Source organism: Pristis pectinata, chromosome 4 (genome assembly GCF_009764475.1).
Source record: "Pristis pectinata isolate sPriPec2 chromosome 4, sPriPec2.1.pri, whole genome shotgun sequence".
Taxonomy (NCBI): Eukaryota; Metazoa; Chordata; class Chondrichthyes; order Rhinopristiformes; family Pristidae; genus Pristis; species Pristis pectinata.
The window spans coordinates 40,332,810-40,358,930 of NC_067408.1; the positions used below are offsets into that span (position 1 = coordinate 40,332,810).

Below are 26,121 nucleotides of genomic sequence, written 5' to 3' on the forward strand. Positions count from 1 at the left end.
TTAACTTAAGTAAAACTTCAAGGTGTATCAATCTCAACTATGAATAAATCAATCAATTATAGATTATACTCCTAGGTGTTTGTTTGTTTTAGGATATTTTCAGCCATATATAATTAGAAGGAAGTGGAAGGAACAGGAGTATTGAGAGATGTACAAAAGCACTTGAGCCAATAATTGTCACAAATACCTTCCAACATCAACTGTAATGAAACTAGTTGCAAATAAAAACAAGATTTACTGAACATTAGTTAACACTGATTTTATTTTGTTATGCAAAATGTTTGACAATGAAACAGTATCCAGTAAAAATGCATTTAATCAAAATTCCACAGAATACAATCAGCACATCCTCTGAAGATATAAAATCAAACACAGATATTGTATGTGCATAATAACTATTACTATAATGGATGATGCAGGTTTTGACTATATTCTGTGGCCCTAAATTACAAAACTAAATTCAGAAAATAACTTTTGGCAAACAAGTTCCTTAGTCAGAGCATTCAAAAGCAGCTAGAAGTTAAAGGAATTTTCTGTACGATGTTTATAAGTAACTTGCTTTATGAAGACTGTTACTATATACTTATGCTGCTTTGCTTAGCTAAGAAAATGCAAGATCAGCTCTATGTGTGTTCAAAAACATTCTGCCATTATTTACCAGCATCTATCTACAACCTTTAGTTACAGTTCTGCCAATATCACACTTATGCAGAATTAGTAAATGCAGATTTCTTGATTTTCCTTCAGATAAAATGCAAGGTCTATTAAGATTTCACTTGGAGATCTTTAAAGAAAACTTGCATCCAGATGTCTTTAATCAATTTAATCAGAAAATTGGTCAGTGATGAAACCTAATATAAATAGAAATGCAAATCAGTCAACTTTCACCATGTCATTTTATAAAGTACTCAAGTACATTGTTAACTACTTTTTATCTTTGAAAACATCTGAAAACTTCACTACCACTTAATCTTAGCACAGCCCCAATGTGTAAATAAATAACAGCTGGCAATTACAGTAAAACTGATACTGTTTAATAGAAATTTACCCTATCCAGACAGGCTCTCTGTTCAAGCCTGGCATTGTGCTGAACTATCTGACCTCTGTGAGGTGGTATAGTATAAATGCTCCAATTGGACTCAGCACCTCAGATCTTGGAAGTGAGAGGGAGGGAAAATAGGTAATCTTACTGACTGAGACTGGAAAGTGCATGTGTGTGCATGTTAGGTTAGGGCACCAATGGATTCAACTGCAAAGTCCTCTAAGGTCAAAAAGCCCAATGACATCATCAAGACTGGTAAAGCTCTTCATGAAAAAGTGTGAAGTGAGAGAAGGTTGTCGGGTCTTGAGGAAGTGTATGAAGTGTGAATCACCAGCATGAGTCAGGGGAAGCCAATCCCCTCCCCCACCCCCCACATTGTTTCCCACAACAGCAAATAACATGCATTTATTTGTATAAAGTATTTACGAAAAATTTAAAAAAATAAAAAGGCACTAAGAAATTGTCACTGAATATGGTTCAATGAAAAAGAAAACTTTTACAACTTGAACCATACAGAATTACTAGTTTATATGCGCATGAAAATGGTCCTTAGGTATGAAGCTATAAGCCTACATTTTCTTCCTTGCTGGAAGACAAATAAGCACCATTAAAAGGATATTAAGAAATAAGTATGGGCACTTGTTTCAGGACAATCACATACTATGTCAGGTTAACAAATTATAATAACCCAAGTACTTAAGTAGGAAGCTATATACGAGTTATACATGCCAAATAATTTAAGCAGTTTAACATTTTGCTACAAACTTTATTGGCAACTCATTATTTGGCAAAGTAGCCACATTATGTATAATGGGCATGGGTTTCAGGTACCCCACTTATGCAATTGTCAATTCTTCTCAAACATTTAATGCCAGTGCATTACAAGGATAGGATGCTGTGAAACTTCCAAGTCCAATTTAATTTAGGTTCATGGCTTCATTAAGCATAGCTACAATAAAACTTAACATATGAGATACTACATTATAAAGTATATTTATCCATGTACTAGTCAGCTACTGAATACAGTATAAAAATATATTACTCAAATATAACCTAGATGAAAATGACAAATGACATAACACAACTAAAAATACTAATACAAAGTAAATATTTTTGGGTTTTACATTTTAGAACCAGCAAATGACTAAAGGATTAAAATAGCTTTTTATTAATTCACTTTTTATTTAGTACTTTTAGAAGTATAAATGGATTAAATACATGACGCTGCAGCAAGTTTTTGCACAAGTGTGAAATATTTATAAATCATAATCTCAACAAGCTAGAATAATTACAGGATGTCTTTTATATAACTGAGAACAGCTGTAATGCACAAAGAATTGTGAGACATTCTGCACGTTTTTTTAAATATATTTGAAGCATCCTGTGGTGCAGCTGTTCAGTGAAAATATATCTGATAATTAATTAATGTAGTTCTTGGACTGCAGAATTATTACAAACACCCTTACCGTGAAGCCCAATCAATCTATTTCTCATAAATATAACTAATTGTACCAGGCAATTTAAACTTTTAAGTCTTTTGCTGGCACTAATAAATAAAATCATATTTTGCCAGAACCTCATCTCCTTAAGAAATTTTATAAGTTGACACAGATTTTATAACTTGTAGTACATACTCTACTTTAAATGTGAGAAACCTTTTTGAATGGATAAACCGGTCTGGACCGACCAGACGACCACAAATACTGTATGCAGCAAAGTGAACTGTCTTTTTTTTCCCATTCAGTGATAGGTATCACACTATTTAGAACTGCATCATTTACAGATTCTCTAAGAAACCATAGTAACCCTGAACAATACAAGGAGTTTCTTTGACCTGAATAGGCAATCCCTTTAATGGAAGCTGTTCTTTCTGGTGGGGAAAAAGTTAAACCAAATTATAATTTAAACAACCAGTTTCTTCTAATGTAGCCCTATGTTTTACAATCCTTCACACTTCTGCAGAGCTTTTGATCTGTTTTCGGATCCTCTGGGCTAACATCTGTTTCATTACACCTTGTAAGCTGGAAGAAAATCAGAATCTGTGAATGTTTCAATGGCATTTCCATCAACAGGAGCAACTTACGGTTTCTCAACCAACATTTTAAAATGTGGTAGAGGTACCAGTTTTAGAAGACAAGCCTTCAGATCATATAATCGTATGCAGCATAGTATATTGTTACTCAGTCCATCAAGCCTAAGCAATGAGCCTGTTTCACTAAACAGCACTTCAGATTTCGATCAAATCCACATGCATTAAACATACAGTAGCATGCAAAAGTTTGGGCACTCCTGGTCAAAATTTCTGTTACTGTGAATGGTTAAGTGAGTAGAAGGTGACCTGATTTCCAAAAGTCATAAAGTTAAAGATGAAACATTCTTTTCAACATTTTAAGCAAGATTAGTGCATTATTTTTGTTTTGTACAATTTTAGAGTGAAAAAAGGAAAGGAGCACTATGCAAAAGTTTGGACACCCCAAGAGATTTGAGCTCTCATAACTTTTACCAAGGTCTCAGACCTTCATTAGCTTGTTAGGGCTATGGCTTGTTCACAGTCATTGTTAGGAAAGGCCAGGTGATGCAAATTTCAAACTTTTATAAGTACCCTGACTCCTCAAACCTTGCCCCAACAATCAGCAGCCATGGGCTCCTCTAAGCAGCTACCTGGCACTCTGAAAATTAAAATAAATGATGCCCACAAAGCAGGAGAAGGCTATAAGAAGATAGCAAAACGTTTTCAGGTAGCAGTTTCCTCAGCCCGTAATGTAATTAAGAAATGGCAGTTAACAGGAATGGTGGAGGTCAAGTTGAGGTCTGGAAGACCAAGAAAACTTTCCGAGAGAACTGCTCGTAGGATTGCTTACAAAGGCAAATCAAAGCCCCCGTTTGACTGCAAAAGACCTTTGGGAAGATTTAGCAGACTCTGGAGTGGTGGTGCACTGTTCTACTGTGCAGTGACATGGAAGAGTCATCAGAAGAAAACCTTTCCTGTGTCCTCACCACAAAATTCAGCATCAGAAGTTTGCAAAGGAACATCCGAACAAGCCTGATGCATTTTGGAAACAAGTCCTGTGGACTGATGAAGTTAAAATAGAACCTTTTGGCTGCAATGAGCAAAGGTATGTTTGGAGAAAAAAGGGTGCAGAATTTCATGGAAAGAACACCTCTCCAACTGTTAAGCATGGGGGTGGATCGATCATGCTTTGGGCTTGTGTTGCAGCCAGTGGCACGGGGAACATTTCACTGGTAGAGGGAAGAATGAATTCAATTAAATACCTGCAAATTCTGGAAGCAAACATCACACCGTCTGTAAAAAAAGCTGAAGGTGAAAAGAAGATGGCTTCTACAACAGGATAACGATCCTAAACACACCTCAAAATCCACAATGGACTACCTCAAGAGGCACAAGCTGAAGGTTGTGCCATGGCCCTCACAGTCCCCTGACCTAAACATCATCGAAAATCTGTGGATAGACCTCAAAAGAGCAGTACGTGCAAGACGGCCCAAGAATCTCACAGAACTAAAAGCCTTTTGCAAGGAAGAATGGGCGAAAATCCCCCAAACAAGAATTGAAAGACTCCTAGCTGGCTACAGAGAGCGTTTACAAGCTGTGATACTTGCCAAAGGGGGTGTTACTAAGTACTGACGATGCAGGGTGCCCAAACTTTTGCTTCGGGCCCTTTTCCTTTTTTATTTTGAAACTGTAAAAGATGGAAATAAAAAAGTAATCTTGCTTAAAATATTAAAGGAATGTGTCATCTTTAACTTTAAGCCTTTTGGAAATCAGGTCATCTTTTACTTGTTTAGCTATTCACAGTAACAGAAATTTTGACCAGGGCTGCCCAAACTTTTGCATGCCACTGTATTATAATTCCCAGCTGGAGTTAATGGACAACAATTGTACTCCACAGAACAGACCCAACAGCAGAATTTCGGTTTCCTCTCAAATGAGAAGCGGGCATTGAATATGTTCTAGATATTCATTGTGGACTGTTGCATATTAACAATGCCATGCAAATGAAAATTAAAGCACAAGGGGACTGTGACAATTTCTGGGTTAAACCCCACCAATCAAGAGACTACTTCTGGTTGTAAACTCTGCAATTCACACATCCAGATATGCATCAAATGACATTATTCCTGTTCATCTCTTTTTAGAGTATTACCCAAGGAATTACATTTTTGAGGTGTGCCTGTCATTGGATGCCACATCTTAATAACACTGCTCCTTCAGCAGATGTCAGCCCAGAGTGAGGTGTGTCATTTTAGGCATAGGATCACAGAAACCAGAAAACTTTCAAAAAAAAGCTTTGGTCTTACCATTTGTTCTTCATGTAGAGAGGACTTGGCATCTTTGGAGGTTGTAGTAATACTGGAATTTCTGCAGCAATCTGAATCAAAAGAAAACAGAAATGAGCTTAGCATACTCCATTCTTCTCTGATTCTCAAGCTTTCTCCTTCCTGTGGATACTGACCTTTGCTGAAGTTCCCTTACCCAAGATTTATGCAGCAAAAAAAAAGCGCTTCTGATGTGAAACTACACACTGAGTACCAATACACTAAGAATTGAAAGCACTCTGTTTAACTCTGAAACACAGCTGGACACTTTTCTTTAAAGAAGAGTCAGAAGCTGGCAACCTTTCAGGTCTTTCTGCAGTCAGCAATAGCAACTCAACCATTTCCCTGCTGAGATTAAACAATTCAATAAAAAAAAGGGGTCCAAATCAGAAATGGGTATGTCTAATGTAGCTTCAGACCAATCTGCAATTATTCACAATGCTTTTGGAGGTAACTATGGACTGAAAAATAATGGGGAAAAAAAAGCTTGGCTCAGTTGATGACAGTACATTCCGAGTTGGAAGGTGCAATTTCAGACATTCTATTATCTGACCTCGTAATCCAGACAGACAGGTGCTGTACCAAGGGAATGTGCCTTATTATAAACACTATTTTTTGGTCAGAAGTTAAACCTTGTCCTTGTTTTATGTAAAATAGATTCTTCAGCAATATTTGAAGAAGGGAATTTCCCAAGAACTTCAGCATTTCCCATGCAAACAATTATTCTCTTTCTGGAAGTTGATGCATTAAACATTGCCTATTTTGTATGTTTCTACTGCAAATGTGACTATACTTCAAAAATAATTCACTGGGAGTGAAAGACTTTAAACTAAGGTCTGTGTACCTCTTTCAATTAATACATGTGTACTTGACTTAAATCTAACAATGCAACTGTAACCTTTTTGTGATATGCTCCTCCTCCTCTCAAGAGTTCTGTTCAAATCAACTCTAGCACTGGCCTGTTGTCTATTATGAGAATGTTTTACCAAAGTCAACCATACAGTATAGGGAGAGAACAAGACCATTCCTGATTTGGCACATTCACGAAGGATTGCTGCAGTAGGTTTCATATTAGAAGAGAAAAAAAGTCAAATTTTCCTTTAGAGACAGAATCCTTTGTTATGAATGGGAAGATTTGTAAATCAGTCTCAATTTGAGGAATATTTAAATTTTGTTATGAATACACATTAAAGTTGTTCTGAAAGATAACTTGATAATTCTATTAGTTCAAGATAATTACAGAGAGAGGACTGGTCTGCAAGTTAATGTCCTAAATTGGAGCAAAGCTAATTTTGATGGTATTAGACAAGACATTGCAAAGGGTAATTGGAAGAGGCTGTTAGCAAGTAAAGGAATATCTGGCAAGTGGGAGGCTTTTAAAAGTGAGATGGGAAGCTTATTCCTGCCAGAGTGAATGGAGAGACTGGAAGAATTAGGGAATCCTGGTTGACGAGGTATTGAGACTGTGCTCAGGAGGAGACATATGTCAAGGATAGGCAGCTGGGGATCAAGCAAGTCCCTTGAGGAGTACAAGGGATGTAGGAGTACACCTAAGGAAATTAGGCAGATAAGTTAAAGAAGAATCCTAATAGAAACTATAAGTATATTAAGAGCAAAAGGGTAACTAGGGTAACTCAGGAAAGAGCCAGTCCCCTTAAAGATCAGTGTGGTGAGCTATGTGTGGAGCCACAGGAGATGGACAAGGTCTTAAATGGCTAATTCTCTTCTGTCTTTACCATGGAAATGGACAAGGAAAGAGAGCAGTGATATCCTGAAGCACATCGACATTACCAAGGAAGAGGAACTGGTGGTCTTGAAATGCATAAAGGTGGATAAATCTTCAGAGCCTTACCAAGTGCATCTCAATGTGTGGGAAGCAAAGGAGATTGCTAGGGCCCTGATAGAGATTCTTCATTAGCCACAGGTGAGATATCAGAAGACTGGAGGATGGCGAATGTTTTGCCTTTATTTAAGATGGGCTGCAAGGACAAGGTAGGTAATTACAGGCCAGTGAGCCTTAAATCAGTGATGCGGAAAGCTACAGGGTTTATTTATATTTGGAAAGGCGAGGACTGATTAGGGATAGTAAGCATGGCTTTGTTCGTGGGAGATCATGTCTCTCAAATTTGATCTTTTATTTTGAGGAGGTGATCAAGAGGATTGATGGTGGATGTTGACTACATGCACTAGCAGGGCCTTTGAAAAGGCCTCACATGACAGGCTGGTCCAGAATGTTAGAATAGATGGGATCCAGGGTGAGATAGTAAATTGGATTGGTGGTAGGAGTCAGAGGGTGCTTGTGGAGGGTAGCTTTTCAGATGGGAGACCTATAACCAGTGGTGTGCCACAGTGGTCAGTGCTGGGTCCTTTATTGTTTGTCATATAAATGATTTGGACGAGAATATAGGTGGCAACCACTTGTATGTTTGCAGATGACATCAAGATTGGTGGTATAGTGGACAGTGAAGAAGGTTGTCTAAGGTTACAAGATCTAGATCAACTAGGAAGGTGAGCAAAGGAATGGCAGATGGAATTTAACTTGAGCAAGGGCAAAGTGATGCATTTTGAGAAGATAAACTGGGCCAAGATATGCAGTGAATGGCAGGGCCCTGGGGAATGTTATTGAACAGTGATAAATTGGGGTACAAGTACATAGTTCTCTGAAAGTGGCCACATGGGTAAACAGAGGTGAAGGCGGCGTATGGTATGCTTGCTTTCAGTGGCTGAGGCACAGAGTAACAGTTGTACAAATGGTTGGTTAGGCTACACTTGGAGTATTACGTGCAGTTTTAGTCGCCGTGCGATAGGAAGGATGTGATTAATCGAGAGAGGGTGAAAAGATTCACAGGAACGTGGCCTGGACTTGAGGGCTTGAGTTATAATGAGATAGGATAGGCAGGGAGTGTTTTCCCCTGGAGTGAAGGAGGCTGAGGGGTGACTTTATAGAGGTTTATAAAATTATGACGAGCGTAGATAAATAGTCACAGTCTTTTTCCCAGAATAGGGGAGGCTAAAACTAGAAGGCATAGATTTAAGGTGAGAGGGGAAAGATTTAAAGGGGATCTGAGGGGCAAATTTTTCCACAGAGAGTGGTGGGTATATGGCACGAGTTGCCACAGGAGATGGTAGAGGCAGATACAATGTTTAAAAGACATTTGGACAGGAACATGGATAGGAAGGTTTAGAGGAAATGGGCCAAATGTAGGCAGAAGGGACTAGCATAGATGGGCATTTTGGTCAGTATGGATGAGTTAGACTGAAGTGGCTGTTTCTGTGCTGTAGAACTCTATAAATCTATTGCCCTTCACTGTTGCAACTCCATTCAACTGAAACCTGAGCTGAGTGGCCCAGGAGGGTTGTCCACTGTTACAAGACCAGTAGCTTTTCCTTGGAAAAGTTAGGTGTAACCTGTACTTGATTTGCATAGAATTTGGCATTGATACTGAATGGATGTTCTGATGCTGGGATTTTTTCAGCACCAGTGAATTCCAAGAACTTGAGTGCAAAATCTTTCTTGATGCTGGTGAAAATTTATACAATTTTGGTGTCACCTGATGCCACATACATTGGTTTTTAGACTTTCAAAAGGGATACAAGAGAAGTATATCAGAATAGATTTATTTAGAAATAGAAACATGACCAGTGTGCAGCAGGTCCTTACAGATTTACATTATGACCATTGCTTTTCTTGTTTATGAACTTTAGGTAAATTACCTTATCTTGAGTATAAGGACTACAGTTTGTGAATGAAACAGAATTTGACAACATACTAAGTAGTGAACAGGATGGGAACAGACTTCAGGATGGTGCAGAATGGCGAACTGAGCAGACACATGGAATCAATGCAGATAAATATGAGTTGCTTGGGAGACACAATAAACTAAATTGTTGAGCGTAGTAAAAGATGTTTACAGTTTTGACAATGGCAGAGCAATTCACTAAGGAAGCTAAACATCTGGGATACTTGGCTTTGTGAACTGGAGCACTAAATACAAAAAGCAAAGTCGTGCTAAATTTTAACAGATTACTGGTTAGTCCTTTGCCAAAGAAATCATCAGTTACGCCTCAGAAGGCTGTTGTGATCTGGATAAGGGTACAGGGTTTACCAGAATAATATCAAGGATGAGAAACTTCAATTACATGGAGGGATGGAGACTCTGATGTTATTTCTCAGAGCAGAGATTCTTAAAGGGAGATCAGATGGAGGTATTCAAAATTATGAAGGGTTTTGACAGAATGAGTACAATGATTTATTTCTTCTGTCCAAGGGGATCAGTAACCAGAAGTCACAGATTTGAAATAATTGGCAAGAGCACAGGCAGTTTTATTTTGTTTTAAACAGAGGATTGTTAAGTTCTGGAATGGACTAAAAAAGTGATGGAATCTGATCCTAACAAGAACTTTCAAAAGGTGACTGGACAAGGAGGAATTTGTAGACTTAAGAGGGAGAAACTTGGGTGTGGGAAATGTTTGGGCAACACTTTCAAAGAGCAAACATGGGCACAGTAGGGCGAAAGAGCTGTTGCGAGACACTTAACATTGAACTTGGTACCAGGTTGTGTCAATAGATACTCTGAATCCTGATTGGTTTTGGTTAGATTTCTTAGGCTTAAAGTTCTTACTTAAAAGGAAACGATGTCGCTATGAATGGGTTTTTGTGAACCATAGCTATACATAGCATGGAAACCGGCCTTTCGGCCTAACCGGTGCGGGCCGATCAAGATTCCCATCTAAGCTAACCCCATTTGCCCACAGAGGCAAGTTAACAAGTTATTCTATCATATTTACACCACAAGGTAACAGTGATCAATTGTAAAAGGACAATTACTGCACATTGAGCAGTATTGTAAACTTTTGTCAAGATATAACATCTCTGCTTTTACTGGATTTTTTTGATGTGCTAATGCTAGGGACATACTTTGAGCCACTCACAAATACTGTACTGTATGACTGGAGCACAGTTGGAACATAAAGATTAAGTGAGGTACCATATTTAAAATAGCAATAGAGCCCCCCCCCCCCACCATTGTGTTTTTTTTCCAAATCTTGATTATCTGTACTTTACCATCTCTATATGGCTCACTTGAAGTGTTTAGGTTACTTGATGGGTCTAACTGACAACGATCAGGGCTTTACTTCCTTTTGTACACTTGTTTCATTCCCCATTGCCAACTAGAGTCGGGTCCTGGGAGAACTGAAAAAGAAACAATGCTTGATACTCTGCATGAAGGAGTCTACTCTCAAAGAATCACACAGTACAGGAGGCAGCCATTGGCCAGTCATGGCTGTGCTGAGATTCACTCTTTTTAGTCCTTTCTCTGTTGTTCTACAAATATTTATCAAATTCTCTCTTTAAAAATCATTGAAACTGCATGTATAATAGTGGTATAATGGTTAAGTTCTAAAGGCCTGGACTTTAATCTGGACAAATCCCACCACTTTCTATGGGGAATTTAAATAGGCTTAATTAATTCCAAATTTATTTACTTATCAGTGACGCTAACCATGAATCCATTGAATTATCAGAAAAATCTTCTCTGGTTCAATAATGCCTGTCAATGAAGAAAATCTGTTATTCTTACCGAGTCTGGTCTGCACGTGACTCGAGACCAATCAATGAAGTTGAATTCTAACTTTTGAAATGGTCTAGCAAGCCACTCAATTCAAAGTGAAATTAGATAATGGATAATAAATGCCGGCCATGTCAGCAACATGCATATGCAGTGAACGAATAAAAGAAATGCAAATAGTTATCTCTGTATGTAATCAAATACTTATTTATTAACCTTACTACCCATATCCTCCCGCTGTCAAAAGTCCTGCCACAGGAAATAAGTTCTCACTACATCAAATCTCAAACATATCCACCAAATTAACTTCTGCTGCAAGAACCTTTGCTTTAAGAATACTAACAGCCTCTCCGCGTAACTGAAATAACTTATCTTTGATACAGTTCTACTACATCTGTAGCATCATTAAGGCCTTAGCTAAAACGTATCACAAAATTGGGCAATATTTCAGCTATTGCCTCATCAGTGTTTTGTAAAGCTTTAATAACTGCTTTGTACTTGGAGCTTCAGTGATACATGATCTTTATTTCTAAAGGTAAAGTTTTTGCAATTAACCTGTCACAAAGTCGTATACCACAAGGTCTCTAGTTCCCGCAGGCTCTTTAAAATGGCACCAGTTATTTTCCATTGCTGCTTTATAATTTATACTATTTTGCATTAAACAACATCTGCCATGAATCCAACCATCTCTCTGGTCTGTTTATCTGTAGTCTATTAATATCCTCCTCACGGTTTTTTTGCATTCCCAAGTTTCTTTTCAATCTCAATCATAATCAGTTGTAATGAGTTGGTAATTATTGATGTACTAGAATTCACGTGCATTTACCCATGAAATGTGTCATATTGAAAAATGAAAAGACTGACCAACCTGCCAAGTTACTAACCTGTATTTTTTGTGGAAAGGTGGCAGTCAAGTGAACAACAGGTTTCTCTGAGACATTCCTGGCATCTTTCTGATTCGGGTAGGGAAGCCTAAATAAACATTTTTGTATGACTTGATTTGGAAAATCTCTAATTAATACATTTAGAAGCATACAAATTTACAACACAGTTAAGAGCTTATTCAGCCGAATGCATCTAAACCACATCTTGCTAGCGCAATTCAGAACTACTCTGCTGTTAGCCTGTCAACGTACTTGAAGTCAAGAAAATCAAGATCCTTGAACTCTGCAAACTCTTCTGCACAGGTTCTTCTATAACACCAATGGCAGATGGTCCTCATGTAGCCAACAAATGGAAATGGTAAATGGTGCCGGACAGTGTTATTTGGAAGTTGAATATAAGATGACTCACTTAGCCAGTGTCCAGTGCTAATTTTGATTGTATTGCAGAGAAGCAGGCGGAAGCTGCTAAAACTCTGCTGCTTCAACTCTAGAATTACCATTCAGATTGTAATCAGATAAATTCTGAAAAATGACTTGTGTTTTATGATGTTGCTCTGCTTGTGAGGTACCCTGTCACTGTTGTTGAAGCAGGGTACCTCACAAGACTAGAAGCAAGTCGACCTCTATGATAGAGGGGAACCAAAGTCCTACAGAGCACTGGTAAATGACCATTCACTTTATCCACGAATGGAATCTGGTGGTCTAGACTGGCTAGGGAAGTTTTCACTTGAGTTGAAAGAATTTATTTTTTGCCATCAATTGATGAGTTGGATATCCTGGTTGCTATACTCTGCACGTTTTGAGCTGCCTCCAAACCTTAGCACCTGCCAAAGTCCGTTTACATTCCAGCTTGGTATGGTCAATGTTCCAAAAAGGTGGCACACACTTAACTGAAAATAAACAATCCAACTGAGATGTAGGAAAATGTCCAGCAGAATGAGGGTTATCCTTCTGAATGCAGGACAAGGCATGTGATTACAGTAGAACAGAGAATGCTTTACACCCCATCTACCTTGCTCGTAAATGGTGCCCCCACTACATTTCAAAGCATAGCAATCCATTTCCTGGTATACTACTACCTTACTTTCACCAACTGAACTTAAAATGAAAATTGTTATTAAAATCTTTCAATTTTTGTGCATTTATTCAATCTGTTGCACAAGCAGAAACATTGTGGATACAGTATATTCTTGATAATTTAGTGGAACTATAGAATACAAAACAAAAATTAATGAATTTAAATTCAGATAATTTTACTCAAAAAAGTATATTGTTAAGCTTCAAATAGGTAACAAGCAATCTTTCAAAAAGATGTTTTACATACCTCTAAGTGACTGCATGAAAAAAAGCAACTTTCCTTACACAGTTCAAGCTCATCTTTGCTTTTTTGTAAATGCTGTAGATCATCTTCCACTTTTATTTTTGTGTTGGAAGCACAAACATTAAGATTTGCAGTTTGCTGAGGCATCTTAGAATCACCATGTTCTGGATGTATTTCTTGTAATCTTCCCTGGAGAAAATTCAGTTTATCTTCATCAGCATCCACTGATATTAAACTGCTTTTATCCAGATCAGTCTCTTTATTGGATTTCATTTCAAATTCCACTTGATGAATCAGCACGTCTTGCTTGGAAATGCTGCTGCATTCGGATTTCTCTTTACTTAGCACAGAAATGGAATGATCACACATCATATTGGATTCATACTGATGCTGGGAAACATTGCATTCTGTGTTTTGAACAGGATTGTCCTGCAATCGTGTAAGAACCACTTCTTTTGTAAATAATTGTTTTGAGGTGGGATAAAGGGTCTGAGCTGCTATGCTCATGTGGTCTTGATGTATTAGATTTTGTAATTTGTCATTGTTGGTTATTATTAAATCTGAACTGACTTGGGGTATAGTGCTGGGTTGTTGGTTCATCTTGTCACTGTCAATTTCCAATGTACTGGTCAGACTAAGCATTTCTGGAACAGGACAACTGAGTTCAAAGGGGAGGAAGGAACTCTCGCTCGGCTCTGTGGAGTCATTTAGATAATCATTTAAATTTCCCCACAAATCTTCAGGTAGGACTATAGAAATGTCATTAATTATGTTTTGCTCTATAGATTCTTCATTACCATTTTGTTGCAGATCACAATTTATCAAGGACTTTTGATCTGCAGTAAAGCTGGTGGGCTGCAATGTACTAGGAGTGGTTGTAGGTTTCGGAAAGGTGTTCTCAGAAGGTGAAAATTCACTCTGTTTTGTGTTACTCATTAAATGTTCAATGCCCCCTGTAACTGAAACATCAGTTTGATCTGAACCAGTTTGCCACTCACTGCAGTGACTTGTGATGTCAACATTTGTAGAATCCAAAATTTGGGTGTTTCCTAGTTTATCCTCCCAGAAATTACTTTCTGATTTTTGGAGAGGGCATTTCTTAAGTTTTGTAATATTCACGTGTTTCATAGGTGTCTCTGTTCCTAAGGAACAACTATGACATTTTTCAGTATTTATCCCATCTTCTGAAAATGCTGCTTTATCTTCCTCTGGTGTAGCTTTCCATATCTCTTCAATTACTCTGGAATTTAAATTATCCTTCTTTTCAGAAAGGTTCTCTTGACAAATTCCAAAAATTGGACTCCATTTTCCTGTTTCAATCTTGTCTGCTTGAGCATTATATTTTGTTATGTCCAATTTTTCTTTCGAAGTCATGACTGGAAGTTCAATCAAAAAGCTGTCGTCTAACTGTAGATACTCACTGCCAGGTAGCAAACTAAGGAGGTCATCCTCTGAGCAAGCAGTTGGGATGCCAGTCGTCATATTTACATTTAGCTCAATGGGAAATGTTACTGAATCAATACTTCTTAAAGTGAAAGGGGACATTCTATTACCAGATTTACACAAAACTGACCAAGAACCACAGTCTTCTCTGTAAATGTTTGAAAAACTGGATTCATTTTGAACGGAGTCCTTATCTTTGGTGGCACTTAACTCTGAAGTTTGAGTCTCTTGTGATGAAGGACTCTCACTTTGTGGATTACTTTCACAAGAAAATACAGCATCATTCTTATTTGTAATAATGGAAAAATATGTTTCTTTTTCACTGGCTTCTGAGCAATCAGGCCAGCCATCATCTTTATCTGATAAAGGAGTAGATTCTTTGCAATATGGTTCAATTCCTGTCTTATTAATTAAAGACGAACCAGTAGTGGATGACAACCACAAATTAACTTGATCAGAGCCAAGCTGATTTGTACAGGATATTGCCATTGGAGAACTTCTTTCCACTCCACCTATTGTTGAGCTATCCTCCCAGATATTCAAAGGTAATCCATCTAGTATTACATTATGTTCCCCTTCAAACTGCATTCGATCTTCATTTTTTCTTCCAATGTTAAGGATTTCATTGCCTTGTTTGAAGTCAAAGCCACAAGAATCCATCAAAGATTGATTAGTATCTTCTTCACAGAAGAGGTCCACTGATTTTTGAAGATTATCCAAAGAATCAGAGTTTGTTTTAGAACAATCTAAAATCTCACTGAGCTCTGTTTTATCAAGTAATGTTGGGATATCAACAAAGTGGCCATCAACAAATGCACCCGTCCAAAGATAATCTTTAGAACAACCATCATCAATACACAGATCTCTAATGGATGCTGGCAACTTTTCTAATAGCTCAGCATCAAATGAAGGGAAACTACTCTTGTAAGCAGTTTCTAATTTACTTTTTAAATTATTAGAGGTTACATTGTCTGAAAGTGGCTCTGTATACCACTGCGGTTCTTCTTTGAACTCCTGCCCACAATCCTTAAACTTTGTCTCAGATGTTGTGTTCAAATCTGCATTTTTTCTACCTCCAACCTTTGAAGACTTTTTCCACCTTTTATTATGTCGTTGTTTATTCAACCCGGTGACTCTGCTTGTATTCTTTCTTAATGAGGGTTTATCAGCAGAGCACAGGTTGGGTCTAACATGACTTTCCTTTTGTGTTCTGTTTCTATCTGCCACCCATCTCTTGCAATGGGTTTGTGGAACTTTAGGAGTTTTAATTTCCTCAGGATTTTCATACAAGTGGTTTTCAGCTTCACTGGAGTCAGAAGAAACAGAACTTGAATGAGTTGGTGCTTGAACAGAATTATCCTGCATTGATTTTGTTTTCTCTAAACCCAAGATACCATGCATCATTTTTTCTTTGAAAAATGACCAGGATTAATTGCACTGAAAAAATAAAACGCCTGTTCCTTATGAAACTTGACGATTTGTTGTTCTATTCTGGTGTATGATCCACTTGGTGACACCTCAGATTTTCCCCAACTCGCTCTTCCTTGTGACAAAGCAAGAATTTTCTCAGCCAGTCGTGGAATTGCTTTATTATAACCTAAAAATAAGCATATAACAAATGTTAAATTTCATATTCAAAATTTAGAACACCTTTTTCAATGGCTTAATAGAGAAATAGATCACTGAGTGGAAAACAAATTGCTTATCTGACTCCTGTTTATTGCCAGTTTAGTTAATCTTATTCTGTTTATCACTGGTTGGAATATTCAGGTGCTGTAATTAGGTCAGAAATTTTAGTCAGAGAGCCATACAGCACAGAAACAGGCCCTTTGGCCCACTGTCTGTGCCAACCATCAAACACCCATTTACACTAATCTCAATTTATTTTCCCAACATTCCCTTCAAACCACACCTCCTCCATGCCCCCAGATTCCACCACTCGCCCTAAAACTAGGAACAATTTACCATAACCAAATAACCTAGTAATCTGCACATCGTTGGGACATGGAGAAATCTAGAGTACCCAAAGGAGACACGTGGTGACAGGGAAAATGAGCAAATTCCACGCAGACAATAGTGGAGATCAGAATCAAACCTGGAGACACAAGAGACTACAGATGCTGGAATCTGGAGCAGTTCAGAAAAACCTGGAGGAACTCAGGTCGGTCAGCATCCGTGGTAGGAAATGGACAGTCGATGGTTTGGGTTGAGACCCTTCATCTGGACTGGTTCTGAGTCCAGATGAAAGGTCTCGACCCAAAATGTCAACTATCCATTTCCCTCCATAGAATCAAACCGGAATCGCTAGTGTTGAGGCAGCAGCTTTCCTAGCTATATCACAGTGCCACCCCAAATTGTTTCCTTGCTGATAAACGCAACCAAAAATGTATCCATGAATGCTGGGTAAGGATAGAATCTGGTTTGGTTGGGAAATAATCACAAGATGAAAACATTTACTGATGGTCACTATTCAGGCACTATACACAAAGCCATTTGCTAGTTTTCCTATTTTTAAAGGTAAATGCAGCCTCTGAAGACAAGGAGCAAAAAGATTCCAGATTCAATCACTTTAAGTTCGCTTTGTTTTTAGGGACGAACATTTTTTTGCCTGTGTCTAATTGTCCCTAAACAGATTGGCTCGATGAACCACTTTAGAAGATATTCCTGTTGGTCTGAAGACACACCAATGAAGAATATTAATGAAACAAGATGGGTTTTTAATGACAATTTGAGTAAGCTAATCTGAATATAAAGCAATACTAAATACCGAAGTTGAAATATGCATGTCAATTTGTATAGTTTACATTCAAATACATGGAATCTTGAAAGAAGTTGAAAGATGATAAATCTTAAATGTGATGTTAAAATTTGTTTGCTTTGGACTCTCCAACCTGTATCCCACTCTCCCAGGCCACTACTGTATCTCTAAACCTCACCCAACTTTTCTGGTTAGGAACTCTGAAAACTTCAGACTTTTCTCACCAACTGTTAGCAATGCAGGGAAAGTCAAGAATCTGAACAGTTGGTGCAATTTCTGTCTATGGTATAAAGCTGTTAAATTCTATACCTATTGAAAGGAAAAGTGCTGACTAGGACTTATAAAGGGGAAAGCAGAATGTCAGCTTTGTCAGGATGGAGTTGTTTAGCTATGTAGGTCATGCTAGATTCACACATACACCAAATCATGTAGCAACATGAGAGCTGAGTGGAACCTGGCCAGGAACCATTGAATGCAGTGACAAAGTTATCTGATATATCCAGGTAAAGGTCAACATATTAAAGGCAGTAATTTAAAACACTTTCACACTGAAGTCAGTGTGATGGAATAAAAATGTTTTCTATTTGTTATAGTGTAAGCGCTGATTTGATGTTCTGCATACAAAATTAATGTAAAATGTCAGTTTGAAACTGTACTAAAGGATTAAATTGTACTGTGCTTAAAATAAATAAAAATGATGTAAAGTGTAGTGAAAACAATGCACCAGAAGGAGATTTTATATCAAGCTTTGCTTATGTTCCTGTCTGGCAGCTAACCAAATGACTAAAACTAAAAAAATCATCTGGTGGCACATGACTGAGAGGGCAACAGACCTACAAGATGACGTAATGAGCAAATATTACATTGCTCATTGTGATTTGATGCCAATGACACAGGCCAGTAATTTTACTGAATGGTGGCATGAAGGAGTGAAGTGATATGGTGCATTTTTAAGCACAAAAATGTGCCCATATAACATGTTGTAGTAACAACAATTAAGATTCTGATAGGATTCAGATCCATTAAGTCTATAATTTACTATACCTCAATTTGGTGTAAAGCAGCTTTACAAACTTCACAAATTAATTTTCTAAAATCATGGTCTCAGCACTACAATACATACCAAGTCTCAATGGTTGGCTCAATTTCCTATGGACTGTTTTTTTAAAATATTTTGGAATTCCATGGCCATAAAACAAAAATCTCACAGGGAACCACACCAGTGTACATGTTGAGGAAGGTTTACAAAAAAAAAACTAAGACTAGCAGCACATGCACTTGACTCAATGGAGCAGAAACCTGTGGGCAGGCTGTTGTGAATGTGCTAAAGGAAAGGATGGCACAGCAGCATGGAGTGAGGCTTGCCTGAGCATCTGTAGTGGGGAGCATTAAGCAGCATAAATCACTGAACCTAGACCCTGCTCACAACTCCACAAGCACACAGGCTGTCAGAACTGACTCCATTTCCTCCTACTCTGGCAGAAGTGAAAAGACTGTTCAGCTTTGTTGCCTAAAGAAAATGAAATGCATTAATTGAACATTTCTAGATAGATAAATCTTTATTGATTGCTAAAGACCCTTTTCAGTACTGTGAAACTGAGAATTGATTTTTTTTCAGATATGCATCACTTCAGAAGTTTGAATAGACATGAGTCCTTCTTACATCCTGATATAATTTCTGTGTTACTGATACATAGGGTGGTGTGGGACATTTTCATAGAAATTCGGATTAAGTTGTCCCAGGAACAACCATCTTTCCCAACACAAATCTGGTCTTGGACTTGTGTCAGATTAAGTTCTTATCTAAGCTTTAATTGTTCTTCCCCAGCTTCACTTCCAGCACTGCATCAGCCTCACTCATTATCTCCTGAGGTTGCTGCTGATCCTAAAACCACTCCAAATCCATAACCCATCAAGGCCTCCAATGACACTTATCTCCCTCTTTACCAGTTATTTCATCTCCTGATTAAGGTACAGCCCTAATTCTCACCCTTTCTTACACCCACTAGGCTACTTACCCTTCTATCTAATCTTTGACTAATGTAGGTTTTGTTTTTACTGGACAGGATGATGTGCATAGCCTTTTGAGTCTGCAGTAGGAGATGAATGTCAAGAGTTCATAACTAAAAGATTTTGGTGAAATAATTAACTCAGTCCTGCTTGGAGGAGTTTTCTAGCTAAGTTAAACATATTATCATAGGCAATACGAACTGCATGAAATCTCTTAAAAATATCCAACTTAAATGCAGCTGTTAGAAGTGCATCATTCTTGAAAATTATAACAGAAGTTATTTTTGCATCACAAGAGTCCACCAGCAACTGATCATTGGAATAAGTAAATAAGCCTCTTTAGAAATAAAGTCACACTGAACAAAAACAGAATGCTTGAACTCAGCAGGTCAAACAGCGTCTGTGGAGGCAAAAGGTGTAAGTCGAATCATCAGGTCGAGATAGGCAGATGGAATCAGATGGGGGGAGGGGGGAAAGGATGAATAAAGGGAGAAGCAGGTTGGCCAGTGAGTGTGTGTGCAGAAGGAGAGTCACACACACTCATACTTCCAGCTAGTTTTCTTCTCCCATTGTCTATCCCTCCTATCCCCTCCATCACACCTGGTTCTATTCACCCATCACCCCCTCCATCTGACTCCACCTATCACCTACCAGCCTCTATCCTACCCCTCCTTCATACAGCTATATACTGGCAATCTTTCCTGTTCCCTCTCAGTTCTGATGCAGCGTCTCAACCTAAAATGTTGACTTATGCTTTTTGTCTCCACAGATGCTGACTGACCCATTGAGTTCTTCCAGCTTTGTTTTTATTCTAGATTCCAGCATCTGTAGTCTATTACTGCATTCTTAATATAGGTCTTTCAATCTGGCACATGTTTCATCAACAAAGTTTTCAAGAACAGCATATTGCAAGGATGAAGGAAATGAGTTACAAGACTAAGTGGACGAGAGCAGAAATAACAGAACACCCAATAAAAAATGGATTTGGCATCTGTAAAACAAATATGGGCAAAAATGAACAAAAATGTAGTTATTTTTCAATACCAATATTATGATTTTATTTTCATCTCATCTGGACTCAACATAAAATAGGTGCTCCAGTATAATAATTGAGAATAAAAGTGTAAAGTCATAGTAGGGCATAAATTAAAGGTAAATTCACTAGTGTAATGCTTGAAGTTTGAAGATTTGATGCTATTATGTTGGAGTCCTATCTCTGATTTACCCTTATTTAAGCATGCCTCCTCACTGACAGTACGACATGTGAATTTACCCATTAACATTTACAAATCAGGACAGTTGAAGAGCTCCAGTCCTAATATACAGAATGGGAACAAACGTAAAATTTGAATGCAGGCGCATTCAGGATTTCTGCTTTTGTTGAAAGTGGAAACAAAGAATAATTTGGGGTAAATACAATAAATGTTTTTAACTTTTATGCAGTATTGATTTTATTTTTACATACAGCTAACATTGAAATTTCATCAGCTGTACAAAAATATCACCACTAAAGACAAAGATCAATATCTATAATCTGAATATATATGGTTGGTACCAAGGAATCAGATCCTGCATTATATATCAGTGGAAAACCTGTTGCAGCAATAAGGAGGTTACTCACTAATACCACCACATTACATATTAAATAACTGAAATGGAAGTTTACAATAACCACACACATCACAAGGAAATTAAAACATCTCAATCAGGAATGCAACTTTCTTGGTTAACAGATTTCTATTTACAAAAAATATGAATGTTCAGATCTAATACAGCCAAGACCAATAAATAAGTCTACTTTCCCTCCCAACTCTACTTCTAATTATGTCACATCTTTGGACATTTTTAATTCCATTTTATAGTTCTTCAATCTCAGATCATTCTCACAGATTTAAGGTTTAAATTACCTGGGATTTCATCATCTTTGCTAATTAGACAGGTCTCTCAGGTAAAACCTTTCCAAAAAATTATAGCTACTGAGTGTCCCTTATTTCAAAGAATGCCACAAGAACCTATAACCCTGTAATTAACCCCTTTCCCTTACCCCAATGAGATTCAGTTGGAGCAATATTGGTAGAAGGTGCAATTATAATATGAAATATGTAAATATGTATTCGCTTAAGTCCACAATATATACTACATATATGGATAGTCTACTACAGAAATAGTACTACCTGGTCTGTTTCTTCAAAATTCTAAATTGACTTAAAGATTTGAAAAGCTACAACTCCCTAAATATTCCTGGAGATGTGCTGGTCCATCTTGGGATACAGTAACTGCCAGCCATTATGGGTTGTCACACTTAAGACTGAAGTAATTACACAATGTGTTTATTTGAAAACCATTTGGCTTCTCCCAGGCTTCAGAGATGACTTAAGTTAAGCTTGGAGCAAGATTTTAATTTTTTGATTTTATAGTCTTACTAATATTGCACAAATTAAAAAGTACACCTAAATATTTAACATAAAACAGAACAGTTTTACTTTTGTTATACCGATCTTTATTAATACTGACTGTTTCTGGTTGTTTGAAACACACTTTAACATAGAACAGTACAGCACAGGAACAAGCCCTTTGGCCCACGATGTCTGCCGACCATGATGCTAATTTTAACTAATCTCATCTGCCTGCATGTGGTCTCTATTTCTCGATTCTCTGCCTGTTCATGTGCCTAAGTGCCTCTTAAACATTGCTACCACACCTGCTTCCACCACTTCCCTTGGCAGCGTGTTCCATGCGCTCTCTGTAAATAAAAACTTTGTTTCATTAATCTTTAAACTTTTCCCATCACTTTAAAGCTCTGCCCTCCAATATTTGACATTTCCACCCTGGGAAAAAGACTCTATCTACCCTATCTATGCCTCTGAACTTTATGGACTTCTATCAGGTCGCCTTCAGCCTCCGACGCTCCAGAAAAAACAAGTTTATCCAACCTCTCATTATTAGCTAATACAACACTCCAAATTTGGCCTAACCCAAGTTTTACATAGTTGCAACACAACTTCCTGACTTTTATCCTTAACACCCCAACCGACGAAGGCAAATATGCTGTATGCCTTCCTTACCATCTTACCTACTTGTGTTGCCATATTCACGGAGCTACGGACTTGTACCCCAAAATCTCTCTGTACAGTGCTCCTGAGGCTCCTACCATTTACTGTATACTTCCCTCTTATGTTTGACCTCCCAAACTGTAACACTTCACACTTGCACAGATTAAAATCCTCCTGCCATTTCTCTGCCACATTCACAGACTGGTCACAGACCACCAATCAGAATAACACCCCACACCGCTACCCTGCATCTTCTACAGCCAAGCCAATTTTGAATCCAATCTACTTCGTCTTCTTGGATCCCATGTGCCTTTATCTTCTGAATCAGCCTACCATGAGGGATCTTTTCAAAAGAACAGAAGAAATAGGAGCAGGTGTAGGCCATCTGGCCTATCAAGCCTACTTCGCCATTCAATAAGATCATGGCTGATCTGGCCATGGACTTGGATCCACCTGTCTGCCTTTTTTCCCCCATACGCCTTAATTCTCTTACTATGCAAAAATCTATCTAACTCTGTCTTAAATAATATTTAATGAGGTAGTGTCTACTGCTTCCCTGGGCAGAGAATTCCACAAATTCATAACTCTTCGGGAAATGCAGTTTCTCCTCATCTCCACCCTAAATCTATTCCCCCAAATCTTGAGGCTATGTCCCAAATTCTAGTCTTACCTACCAGTGGAAACAACCTTCCAGCCTCTATCTTATCTATCCCTTTCATAATTTTATATGTTTCTATAAGATCCTCTCTCATTCTTCTGAATTCCAGCAAGTACAGTCCCAGGCGACTCAACCTCTCCTCATTAGCTAACGCCCTCATTTGCGGAATCAACCTGGTGAACCTCCCCGGCACTGTGTCCAAAGTAGGTATATCTTTCCTCAAGTAAGGAGACCAGTTGCAGCATAACCTCCGTGCTTTTAAATTCAATCCCTCTAGCAATGAAGGCCAACTTGTCTTTTTGATAACTTGTTGCACCTGCAAACCAACCTTTTGCAATTCATGCACAAGCACTCCCAAGTCCCTCTGCACAACAGCATGCTGCAATCTTTCATCACTTAAATAATAATCTGACCTTCTATTTTTCCTTCCAAAGTGGATGACCTTGAATTTACCAACACTGTACTCCACTTGCCAGCCCTTGACCACTCGCTTAACTGATCTGTATCTCTCTGTAGACTCTCCGCATCCTCTGCACAATTTGTTTTTCCACTCAATTTAGTGTCATCAGCAAACTTACATACGCTACACTCGGTCCCCTCTTCCAAGTCGTTAATGTATATTGTGAACAGTTGCGGGCCCAGCATCCCACTCACCACTGATTGCCAACCAGAGAAACACATTTATCCCAACTCTGTTTTCTATTGGTTAACCAATCATCTATCCATGTTAATACATTACCCCCAACTCCATGCATCTTTATCTTATGGATAAGTATTTTATGTGGCACCTTATCAAACACCTTCTGGAAATCCAAGTATACAACATCCAGCTGTTCCCCTCTATCCAGTGTACTCCTTATATCCTCAAGGAACTCCAGTAAGTTTGTCAGAGGACCTGCCCTTCCTGAATCCATGCCGTGTCTGCCTGATGGAACCACTTCTTCCTTAATGATAGCTTCAAACATTTTCCCGACTACAGATGTTAAGCTAACTGGCCTATAGTTACCTGCCTTTTGCCTACATCCTTTTTTAAACAGTGGTGTGACATTCGCTGTCTGTGGCTTGACATTTGCTGTCTTTGCTTTATGTGAAGCTTTACATATAGTCTACATATACAACATCCACTACCCTAGCCTCATCAATCATCTTTGTCACCTCCTCAAAAATGCAGACATGACTTCCCTTGCACAAACCCATGCTGACTATCCCCAATGAGTCCATGTTTTTCCAAATGCAAATAGATCCTATCTGTAAGCATCTTTTCTAATAATTTCTCTACCACTGATGGAGGCTCACCAGCCTATAATTTCCTGGTTTGTCTCTATTGCTCTTCTTAAATAGAGGAACAACATTGGCTATTCTCCAGTCCTCTCACTAAAGATGATAGAAAGATTTGTCTGAAGACCCAGCAATCTCCTCTCTTGCCTCTCTCGATCACATTAGGCCCTTGGGCATGAGCTCCAACACAACCTCCTCCCTCCTTGATATCAATATACCCTAAAATATGAGCATACCCCTCCCTCCCTGATCTCACTATCCTCATATCCTTCTCCCAGTGAATACTATTGCAAAGTACTGGTTTAGTACCTCGCCCATTTCCTCTGGTTCCAGGCATCAATTCCTTTCTTTGTCCTTGAGTTGTCCCACCCTCTCTCTACCTTATAAACTGCCTTCGTATTCTCATTAATCCTACTCGCCAAGGACAATTCATGGCCCCTTTTATCTCTCCTGATTCTCAGTTAAGTTCTCTCCTGCTTCCTTTACATTCCTCAAAGACCCTGTCCGATTTCAGCTTCCTAAATGTTACATGTGGTTCCTTTTTCTTTTTGACTAAATTTGCAACATCTTGTCATCCAAGGTTCACGAACCTTACTATCCTTGTCTTTCTTCCTCACAGGAACATATTGGTCCTAAATTCTGACCAGCTGGCCTTTAAATGACTCCTACATGTCAATGTGGGCATACCTAATAACAACTGTTCCCAATCTACTCTCCCCAGCTCCTACCCAATATTGTTGCAATTAGCTTTTCTGCAATTTAGCACTCCGCCCCTCCCCCACCCGAAGTCCAGTCGTATCCTTTTCCATAATGATCTGAAAACTTACTGAGTTATGATCACTGTTCTCAAAATGCTCTCCCACTGAAACTCCAATTTCCCAGGTCCCTTCCCTGGTTGGATTATCTACACATTGTGTCAAGAAACTCTCCTGGATGCACCTAACAAATTCTGCCTAATCTAAGCCTCTGGCACAAAGGGAGTCCCAGTAAATGTTGAGGAAATTAAAGTCACCCACTACAACTACCCTGTTGCTTTTATATCTTTCCATAATCTACTAACATGTCCTCCTCTATCTTCTGCTGGCTATTGAGAGGTCTTAGGTATAACCCTAGCATAGTGATGGCACCTTTCTTATTCTTGAGTTCTACCATATTGCCTCATTGAATGAGCCCTCCAGGATGTCCTCTCCAAGTGCTGCTGTAACATTCTCCCTTATCAGTACTGCAACTCCTCATCTCCTCTGCATCCCTCTCTATTGCTGGATCCCGGAATGCTGAGCTGTGCATCATGCCCTCCTCTCAACCACGCCTTTGCAACGTCTACAACATTGTAGTTCCATGTACTAATAAAAGCCTCTAAGTACCTTATCTGTGATACTTTTTGCATTGAAATGATTACACTTCTGTCAATCAGCCGCCCTCCTCTCAACCACGCCTTTGCAACGTCTACAACATTGTAGTTCCATGTACTAATAAAAGCCTCTAAGTACCTTATCTGTGATACTTTTTGCATTGAAATGATTACACTTCTGTCAATCAGCCCCACCTTGTTCATTAAACTTGACTTGCATGTCCTTCATTTCAGCCTTATTTGACCCAACCTCTACTTTCCCCTTAAACCCTCTACTTGCTAACCCACCGCGCTGGTTCCCATCCCCCTGCGATAACAATTTTATTTTCACAATCTCACTCGAGGCCAATGTGGTAAAGCTGAAATATCTGGAAGTACTACTGAATAACAGAATTTTTTTACGTTAATTTTATTATGA

The 26,121-nt window shown here is 38.4% G+C and overlaps 1 protein-coding gene across 2 annotated transcripts in view; it reads right to left on the minus strand.

Annotated features, from left to right (window-relative positions):
- Positions 1 to 244: 244 nt before the first annotated feature.
- Positions 245 to 26,121, minus strand: part of LOC127569848 (uncharacterized protein KIAA0232-like) — a 47,765-nt gene continuing 21,888 nt past the window's right edge. Inside the window, exons 3-6 of one of the 2 annotated variants that reach the window (XM_052014824.1) lie at positions 13,156 to 16,192; positions 11,832 to 11,919; positions 5,360 to 5,430; positions 245 to 851 (exon numbers count right to left, since the gene is read on the minus strand). In XM_052014824.1, the coding sequence (XP_051870784.1) occupies positions 765 to 851; positions 5,360 to 5,430; positions 11,832 to 11,919; positions 13,156 to 15,999 (3,090 nt within the window). In that variant the 5' untranslated portion in view covers positions 16,000 to 16,192 and the 3' untranslated portion in view covers positions 245 to 764. Of the gene's footprint in view, positions 3,064 to 5,359; positions 5,431 to 11,831; positions 11,920 to 13,155; positions 16,193 to 26,121 lie in introns of both variants that reach the window. The other variant, XM_052014823.1, reaches the window with a different exon arrangement.